This window comes from Onthophagus taurus, chromosome 9, assembly GCF_036711975.1.
Source record: "Onthophagus taurus isolate NC chromosome 9, IU_Otau_3.0, whole genome shotgun sequence".
Classification (NCBI taxonomy): Eukaryota; Metazoa; Arthropoda; class Insecta; order Coleoptera; family Scarabaeidae; genus Onthophagus; species Onthophagus taurus.
Window position 1 is genome coordinate 2,655 of NC_091974.1, and position 10,198 is coordinate 12,852.

At 36.2% G+C, this 10,198-nt stretch overlaps 2 protein-coding genes across 2 annotated transcripts; one reads left to right on the plus strand and one right to left on the minus strand.

The window, feature by feature from the left end:
* The first annotated feature begins 255 nt into the window (after positions 1-255).
* On the plus strand, positions 256-1,831 carry LOC111422316 (uncharacterized). Its single transcript, XM_071199116.1, has 3 exons — positions 256-381; positions 441-1,517; positions 1,572-1,831. The coding sequence occupies exon 2, from the start codon at positions 441-443 to the stop codon at positions 1,416-1,418; it is 978 nt and encodes a 325-aa protein (XP_071055217.1). The 5' UTR covers positions 256-381; the 3' UTR covers positions 1,419-1,517; positions 1,572-1,831.
* Positions 1,832-5,367: 3,536 nt separating this feature from the next.
* LOC111420286 (uncharacterized) lies at positions 5,368-9,768 on the minus strand. Its single transcript, XM_023053252.2, has 2 exons — positions 8,605-9,768; positions 5,368-8,540 (listed from the first exon to the last, which is right to left on the minus strand). The coding sequence occupies exons 1-2, from the start codon at positions 9,158-9,160 to the stop codon at positions 5,368-5,370; spliced, it is 3,729 nt and encodes a 1,242-aa protein (XP_022909020.2). The 5' UTR covers positions 9,161-9,768.
* Positions 9,769-10,198: the final 430 nt, after the last annotated feature.

A 10,198-nucleotide genomic window follows, 5' to 3' on the forward strand; every position in this document is an offset into this window, starting at 1 on the left:
ATGACAGCTCGTTCTACTTTGTTTTTGTGAGTACAACTTGTTTATTTGTTTGTTATGTTAAATTGATATTTTTTTCCCAATTCCTACAGGAGCTTACTGCTGATCAGTTCGATTAGACCGATCAGTTTTTAACATCGTAATTTCAGCAACTTTGCAACTTTTTTCTGGTAAGTATAGTCTCCTTTCTTGACATATATTGTTTTTAATCTTGTGTTTTTCATTCCTATAGCTCCTTCTATTTTTTCAAGTTAACTTTTATTGGTAAGCATAACTTTATTTTTTCGAACGTTTTATCATTCATATCCTATCATTCAGCACTTTGTTGACAAGCACCCTCTGCAGTTAGATTTTAACGTGCAACTGTATTTTTCATCAAGCGATGTAAGTATACATGTTTTTTTTATTAAAATAAAATTAATTAATTTTCTTTTCTTATCAAGATGTCTCAAGACGGTTTTAGTCAAATTGATTTAACTGCTCCGGGTTTCGCCAGCCAGGAATCCTTTCTGTTAAACAGTTTTGACATAAACCTGTTGAACATGTCGACTGTTGAGAAGGCTCTGGATCCAAACGTGCAGCCTAATGAGCAGCCGATGGATCCAAACGTTGAATCTAATGTGCAGCAAGCTACGGCGCTTCCAAACATCGCAGGTTCCTCGAAAGTCGACGATAAGAATGTGAAACACCTTTCACTTTCACTTCGTCGAAAGTCGGGGAACCGTGAACACCGGAAGAAGGGTGCAGGTGTGTGGTTACCGCCAGATAAGTATAGAGAGCTTCGACGGGAGACCCGTGCTCGTTCGCGAAGTACCAAACACAAGCGTGTGTCAGTTGAACCTGCGACTCTGTCAAAGGTTGAAGTGACACACTCGGAAGTGGCTAGCGGCGATGAGTCCAACGACTCTCTTTCTTTAATGGCGGTATCCCAACACTGCACCGAAAACCGGACATACCTTAAAGCTATTAATGCAGCTTTTGTTTCTAAGGCTTCTTCTTCTAAAGCTTCGTCGATTCCCACTCCCCCTACTAACATAAACATTCCTACCATAGAAGTTCCCTCATTAAGCCCGAAAGTACAAATCTTAAGGGTGGACACAATTCCCGCTACTTCAGTCATTTCCGATGTACCTGCCAGCCTTTTTTCAAATGCAATGTGTGCAGCAGTAGAAACAACCAAAGAGGAGATTTTGACCGAAATTAATATTTTGTATCAAAATTTTTATAAAGACCTTCATGCAAAGGTACTTCAATTGCAGACCTCTTTGAGAGAACTTGCACAGTTTAGGGAAGGGCTGGCGTCGAGTTCTAACCACTCTTTAACAACGTCACTCGACATCACCGTTGCAACATTAACCGTTGAAATGAAAAAAGCAGAATTCATTTTGTCTTCTTTACATACTAATAACTTCCCTTCCTAGCTAAAAAAGATGTCCGGTAGCAACAACTTCGGGAGGGTGCTCACGTTGGAGCGAAGAGTTGCGTCTTTGGAGGTCAAAGTAGATACCCTGTTTCAGCTGGTAGGCTATATCTATAATCTTTTTTGCACGTTTTTAATTTCATAATCTTCTTAGGTAAACAGTATTGTCTCAGAGTCGGCAGTGGTGAGAGGGCAGGTGCATGTTCAAAACATGCACATACACCATTGTTCGACTGGGATAGAACCTCCGACACCGACACCTGCAGCGCCTCCGCCCCCGTATGAAGTGCGGGATGAACAGGAAGAGGAGGAGGAGTGGTAACCATTTTTCCTCCTCTTCCTTAGGTTAGGTTAGGTTAGGTTATGTTAGGTTAAATGGTTAAGGTATTATACTTATTTTTATTATTATTATTATTATTCTTCTTCTTAAATATATGTATATATAGTTTCTTTTGCTATATTTTCATTCAGTCTTATCCAATTCATTTAGTACGAGAATCATGATCGACGAGAAATTAAAATGTTTACCGCAACTTCTAACACTGCCTATAGTAAATTTTAGTAATGGTTCGGTCGAAGAACACTTTACAAGACACAGCAATTTATTTGGTGGAAAATGTAAGCGAGGTTTAATTGTAGGACCCTCAGGTGTCGGAAAAACAAATGCTATGTTATCGCTTTTAGTTGCACGTAATGGGTTGCGCTTCCTAAACTTGTACTTATGCTCTAATTCGTTATACCAAAATAAGTACGATTTTTTAAGACGTTTAATTGAACCTATAAAAGATTGCGGTTACTATGAATTTTCTAATATAGACGAGTTCATTCGACCGGAAGATGCGAAAGAATATTCGGTAGTCGTATTTGACGATGTTTCCTGTACAGGTCAAAATGTCATTAAGGAATTTTTTTCGTATGGTCGACATAAAAACATTGATTGTTTTCTAATTTGTCAAAGTTATAGTGCAATTCCAAAACAATTAGTTCGCGATAATTGTAACTTTTTGGTGTTATTTAAACAAGACTTAACAAATTTAAAACACGTATTTGAAGATCACATAATGAGCGATATGGAGTTTCATCGGCTAAAGGAAATTAGCGATGCTTGTTGGGAGAATAGACACGGCATCCTAGTTATTGATTTAGATTGTAGTGTATCTAAGGGACGTTACCGTAAGGGTTTTGATAAATTCATTGAAGTTTAAAACTAACGACTTCAGCTGTACAGTTCGTAGTAACTTCACATACATCATACAATGAACAAGACGATAGCTGCAGAACTTATCGCGGCACGAGAAGTCGTGAGAGACAAAATTCGTTCTTTAAAAGAAGACTTAGAGGAGTCAAGGATTCGGTCGGAAACCGCATATGCACCCATCGCAAGGCCCTTACAGGATATTGTCGCAAAACTTGACACTGCGCCTTTACTATCCATTCCAAAACGAAGTTTATCTCCAAAAGAAGAAAAATTGATATCTAAGATACAACGCTACTCGCCGGATATTTCTGACGTACCAGCTAAAACCGAGACCGAATATTTTATTCGAAAACCGAAAGTTCCATTAAAAGAACAACGACGAAAATTTGCTACATCGACTCCTGAAAAAAGGTTGGTATCTTCTCCCACGTCTTCTCCTCTTGGTCCATTAGCTCATGCAGAAGAAGAAGTATATGAAGTTCCGCCGGGCGAAGAAGAAGAACTCCTCGATTCTAGCGAGGATACCGGAGCTCTTATTTCGGACGCACATAATCGAATAGAACGACTTAAAGATGAAATAGAAGAAAGATTGGAGTCTCCAGAGGTACAAGCCGCTTTGAGTCAGTTTCATCCTTTGCCCAGAACGTATATTGTTGGTTTAACAACTGATTTAAAAGATGATTATGATCGTTTATACGGTGTTCGCGAAACTCCCGAAGGTTTCTACATTGGAGTCAGTCCTGTTCACTTTGAGGATCAGGATATTCACGTTGGAAACTTCAAATATACGGGAACCGTTGGTTTATATGATTTACTATTTAAAAACGAACCGGGCAAATTTACAATTCAGGACATGCGCAACTACAAAGATATCTTACTACGTTCAAATGCTCCGTACATTAATTACATTCCAGAGGCAGGTATGACTACTGAGGACGACAGTGGGAAATTTCAGAATATTATCAAGCCTATCGTTGAAGGTAACAAACCCAAGGTGCATTGGGCTAAATACTGGCCGAATCCGAAGAAAAAAGTCGGTGGTGCATTACAAAAACAAGTCGTTCCTGGGGCTCTTATCGAATACGAGTATTGGGACGATCCCAACGAACTTGTCGACAGACTGCGTTTGTTGATGGCCTCGCAAACTGCAGGTCATTCTGCACATGTCAATGAAATATCATCAATAATATCGGAGCTAACAGAGGCCGAGATTATACGTTAAAATATTATCATAAATATACGTCTCTCACATTTTTTGTTTTAAAACACCGACGTTTGTGAACTAGAGCAGATGAGTTTAAGCAAGTTCGGAAAACATTCGTCTAGTATGACGATCGATAAGTTTGGTAAACACGTACACGGACACAACATTGCTGCTCATTTTAATAAACGTGAAAACTTACAACGATATTTCAAACAACCAACTATACTTACGTTTAGCGGAGATGGAACTACGGATACAACGGATAATTATTACATTATTCAAAATTTAGGTTACGTAAGTAAATATATAAACTTTTTATATATTGGTGAAATAGTGAAATACCGATTTGAAGGAGACGTTGAAATGATTATTAACGGGAGTATCTTCGATCCAAATAAAAAGTTAAATGTTCTCTTCTTTGGAGATAAAATAGTTTGCAAACCCACAACGAAGACCACTTTACTCAAGAAACCATTTATGGTAGAACTGCTCATTGAAATATCCAGAAAATGAGCGATATTAAAAGGTCCGTCGTAAACGAGTTGCACGCGTCCGCGAGGAAAAAGTATAAACGCAGACGTGTTATTATAAAAGGTTTAACGGACTTATTTCAAGCTGATTTAGTGGAGATGATACCTTATTCAAAAGCAAATGGTAATTTTAAATATATTCTAACAGTTATTAATGCTTTCTCAAAGTATGGATGGGCTGTACCACTAAAAAACAAAACTGGCAAAGAAGTTACGCGAGCTATGGAAACAATTCTATCGGAAAAGCGGAAAAACATACCGAAGAATCTGCAAACGGATAACGGAAAAGAATTTTACAATGAGGATTTTAAAAAGCTCATGTCACGATATCACATCAATCACTACAGTTCATTTTCCAATTTAAAGAGTTCTATTGTTGAACGGTTTAATAGAACAATAAAAGAAAAAATGTGGAAAGAATTTAGTATGCAAGGTAACTATCGTTGGTTGGAATTGCTTCCCAAATTAATTCTGGATTATAACAACCAAGTTCACAGGACGATAGGAATGAAACCTAGCGAGGTAAATAACAGAAACGCATCGACACTGTTAAAAACTGTATATAATTACATAAAAATTGTCGATCCTTATACCAAAAAATTTAATGTCGGTGATCACGTCAGAGTGAGCAAGCATCGACACGCCTTCACCAAAAACTATACTCCCAATTGGTCTAACGAAGTGTTTACAATACATTCTGTTCGTAATACTTTCCCAACAACATATCTGCTCAAAGATGCATCCAATGAAAAAATTATGGGTGGTTTTTATCGAGAGGAATTACAAAAAGTTAAATATCCTGACGTCTACTTGGTGGAAAAAGTGCTACGGCGAAAAGGAAATCAAGTGTTTGTGAAATGGTTAGGATTAGGTCCGTCTCATAATTCTTGGATCTCAAAAACTAACGTTCTTTAAAACGTATAAAGACCTATTTAAAAGTTTACAAGACTTTATTAACAATCGAACATTACAAATACATTATTATTATTATTCTTTACAATTTTTTTTTAAATTAAATTCATTTATTCGCATTCAATCTTTTTATCAACCAATGACCCCACGCCAAAGTATTACATCCGTTCGGTAATATGTATCGTTTATCATCGCACGATGAAAGAGCAATTTTATTCTTTAATTCGGTATACATAGTATGAAATTCTGACTTAAAAATGTACATTTTTTTATGAACCGATCCGCCACATTCAACCACACGTTTATAATCGGTCACGCTTAAATGTTTATCTATAACATATTTCTTTACTCCTTTAGCCTTCTTTACATTATCATTCAACAAGGTGATGCAGTACGCCTTAGCTCCTGTTCCAACAAATGACGTTATGCACCTGTTTGGATATTCATCTTTCATTCTTCCCAACACAGATCGACCGCGAGGTATATTGTGTATATTCTCTAACGGATAATTGGACGTGTCAAAAAATTCAATATTTTCTTTTATATCCTCATATACATTGGGAGTAGTAATTTCTAGGATTAGGGAATCAGTATCGGTGTATAAAAGTGTTATGTTATTTCCATATTTAAGTTTTAAGTAATCATAGAAGAAGCTGTACATTACGGTTTTCGAAAGCTCTAATATACTGAAACCCACATACAGCGGTTTGCAATAACGAACTTCCGCGACGTTCAATTGAACGGCTATCAAATTATCGCAAAATATTTTCGAAGATTTAAAATTTGGTTTAGCTATTAGGGCTTCCACGCCCGGTTTCTTATGACGACATTCCCAGTGGGTAACTAGTCTTATATCCACTCGCTTTTCCACATTTTCCATTGTCTTACCGTATACGATGTTATTCATTGCTTTGTAATGATTTTTTTCAAATTCATTCTTAGCTTTCGCACGTTTATCGGAATTGAAATCGATGTAGCTCCGCATCCAGTTGGATTGTTTAAATTCTAATACTCTGTAAATCTTCGTTAGTTTCAATCCGAACTTGATACACTGCTTTAGATTCACGTAATGAATGATGTATTTTGTTTTATTTTCCAAATTTGCTATTAACTTTGCATTTTTTGAACCTGGGGGTACAATCCGTTCTGGACAAAATGGCAAATCGTTGTGTTCATCATGTATTGCTTCCGGATACTCTAAATCTACCTCGAACACGTAACCCTTTTCGGAATCGTCTTCCGTATTGTAAATATCTAACTTTTGAATCTCTTCATCTGATAGCCATCGAAATCCCCCCGTCGGTAATTTTCGTCTCATTGCGTGTCCATACAAATTCGTAGCGTCGAGATACAAAATATAAGATGGGTCTTTGGTTTCATCAAATTCCATCATTAATTTATTGTTAGCCTTCGCACTGCGTTTAGTGCACATACTTAATCCACCGCGAATACCATTTTTAAAGAAGTGTAACATGTCTATGTCCGTTAATAATTCTAATTTTACCCCTGTCATTCGTAATAATGCATCCCAACCGAAGCCCGGCGCTGTGAAGTAATGACATGGATCTAAAGAGTAATACTTCATCGAGATGGTTCGGAAATTCTCAAATACGTCCGCCAAAAGTAAAACGTCAGACGTTAAATAAATGTCGCTATATTCGCCTAAAGTGCGACAGTTAAATAAGTTCCACACCGTTTGTGCACGACAATAATTTTCTTCGGTTATACTATCGTCGCATAAAGTATTGTAAAAACTACTTCGATCTGGCAGAGCGGTAAGATTCAGCTTTTCGAATGAATCCACAAAGGAATACGGAAAAACTCCTTTCTGACGTATAAGTCGAAACTGTTCTTCGTTCCTAAAATATTTTCTGATTTGAACGCATTGGTTGTCTTCCAAAAATGAACCCAACTTCTCTAGCGATAAAGCCATAAACCTAAATGAATCCACAAATCTCAATTTCATATGAACCCGCCTTAGCTTTCCCTTGCTGTCAATGTTTTCTCCTACGATAATTTTTTTCGAAAATGATATATACTTTTCTTTATTCTGTGCTATAACGTCCACGTCTTCTTCTTTTAATGCCATATCTTTCACAAACATATGACAATCGTAGTTCGAAAGATTGTGAAAGAATATCGGTATGAACTTTGGTAATTGATAATTGATGTTACATACAGCATGTGCGGGTCCTCTATACAACCCAGTTAGGTGATCATGATCGCACACTTTATTACCTTCTTTTATTTTGTGCGAACAAATGTGACAGATATCCTGCATCTCATGTATTAATCTATCAATAGGTGGTAATGGGAGCATTTCTTTTGGTTGGCTTAAATAATTTTTGTATATATTCAGAACGTCATGTTCCAACTTGCTCATGAAAATTTGAGCAGCATTACATCCGCGATATATTTCAAACTTCGACAATGATTCGTCATATGAACATTTTATATAATATGCAAATGCATAAGGTTCGTGTTTGAAACATTTGACGGAGTATGAATTATCATCGTTAAGTTCTGTTGCTTCCGCATCGGCGATCGGTTTCTGTAATGCTTCAAAATCTGCATACACCACGAACGGTATTTTTAATTGTCGTTCAAAATTTTCGAACTGTAGTATATTTTCCTTTTCTTCATTTCCATATTTATTTATTTTCAAATTTGTTGTTGGTAAAATTGCCCTTACCTTGCTGCAATCGTCACTTTGATGACGGATAAGTTTATTTTCTGACGTAAAGAATACCAAGCATCCGTCGCAAATATACTTTTCATGACCATTCTGCGATGCTTGCGATGATAGTAATCGAGACAGATTTTTTATCCAACAATAGTGACTATTCCCGGAATCATTTGTAACCAATAATAAATTTATATGTCTTTCTTCTTTTTGTCGACATATATACATTGTAATTATGTCATAATTCATAACACCGTCTTTAAAATACTCATTTATTCCATATACATTAATAGATAGTTTGTTCTGCTTTTCAAATACAGGTATATCTCGTAATTTAACTGGAAAAACAATATTTGAATAGTCTAAGCCGCAGTCTAGGTAATTCGGATACGAAGATGTCCTCTGTGGTAAACCGTTCGGTTCATGTAGTGCGGATGTTACAGCCCATGCAAAACATGCATCATCCGCGTTTTGTATATTTATCACAGCACGCTTTGCTTTTATTTGTGATGGTAGATCGATGTAATTAGATGCTCTGATAGGATTATATTTGTTTAAATTTAACTCCATATAGAGAATTTGCATTAAAGTCCATCCTAAATAAAATATTGAAACATTTATTTTATAATATATAGGTATATTATGTCACATTACGCTTACCTGAATCTCGTTCCTGGAATTCTGACATTTTTGATGAAATTTCATCAATAAATTCCTTATATATTTTATACAGATCCGACGCTAATGATACTACCTTATTTTTCGTATTGAATGATTTTATTTCACAGTCTTCCTTTGATTGTAAAAAATACAAACCAAAACATTCCATATTTAATTTTACATTTCGGTGAATATCGATTGCGCTTTGTATTAGATTTAGTATTTTTTCTCGAATTCTATGAGAAAATTCATCCAAATCCACAAAAAAACCTTCTTCACTTATTCGATAACTGACAATTTTGTCACCGAATGCTCCAGCTATTCTCTCCACTCCGTCATCGATTATAACAAAAGCGTTACGCTTGTGTGCGTTGCTTCGTAAATGTGCAGAGTAACATTGTCTATTTACATAATCATCGCAAGCCTCACATTTTACTGCTTTTGGAATTTGCGGTGCGTCAAGCTTGATTCTCTTGCCAATACAAGATAATCGTTGATGTCTTTTTAAATTGTCAACTCGAGTAAAACTTTTTCCACAATCCTCACACACGACCATTTTACAATTTAATGTTGTACACTTCTACTTGTTATGAAAGAACTACGTCAATACCACATTTCGCAGGCGTTTATAAACCCTCACCGCTCCTGAAACTTATTGGGGAGGAGGAGGATGCATCGAGTGCGTTTGTATACATGTATATTTATAACTCCGTATACCTCTGCATAATAAATTAAAAAAATATCTCGCAGGTAGATCATGACTCACTTACTAGTATTAAGTTAATTGACCTCCTCCTCGAACGTATCCCCCCAAAAAATTTGCCGATTCAAGAACCTCCTCGCATATTTTAAAGCTCCGTATACCTTTACACAATAAATTTTAAAAAATATCCCGCAGGTAGATCATGACTCACTTATTTGTATACCTACATGTCCCAAAACCGTATACCTTTGTGTACAATAAGTTAAGAGATATATCGAAAACATTACCAGTTCATTGAGAAGCGTCGAAGGATAAACATAGTAATTGTTTTCATCTAGGTAAACAGGTTACATATAAAGATAAATTTTTAATAACATAACCTAAATAAAGATACATTTTTAATAAAGATAAATTTTTAATAATTTCGTCAAAATAACATGACCTTCTCAAGTTAATTGACCTCCTCCTCTCTTCATCGAATCTCCTCCGACCCTCAAAAGAATCGCCGATTCAAGAACCTCCTCTCCTCATCGAACCTCCTCTGACCCCCAAAAAATTTGCCGATTCAAGAACCTCCTCCTAGAACGCAGGTTCGAGGAGGAGGTTCTTGAATCGGCGAATCTATACTACTCTCCGGCAAGACGAAAAGAAATTTTTTAATTACTTTAGAATGTCAATTAGTTCATTTGATGAATTAATCAGCATTTTGAAATCGAAAATTGAACGCCCTGACACCAATATGAGGACAAGTATTCCAGCTGAAGAGAGGCTTGCTAGTAACTTTGAGGTTAGTAAATAGATAAATTCAATTATATGATCAATAGGTAGGTACGCCCGGAATTCATTTTTTTACAGATGTAATAAAACAACGTAGGTAGGTACACATTTTGT

Bases quoted from the DNA above. Each gene is read 5' to 3' on its own strand.
- LOC111422316 (XM_071199116.1), top strand. From the start codon at position 441: ATGTCTCAAGACGGTTTTAGTCAAATTGATTTAACTGCTCCGGGTTTC.
- LOC111420286 (XM_023053252.2), bottom strand. From the start codon at position 9,160: ATGGTCGTGTGTGAGGATTGTGGAAAAAGTTTTACTCGAGTTGACAAT. The intron at 8,541-8,604 runs GTAAGCGTAATG...TATTTTATTTAG, and splicing joins ATTCCAGGAACGAGATTCAG to GATGGACTTTAATGCAAATT.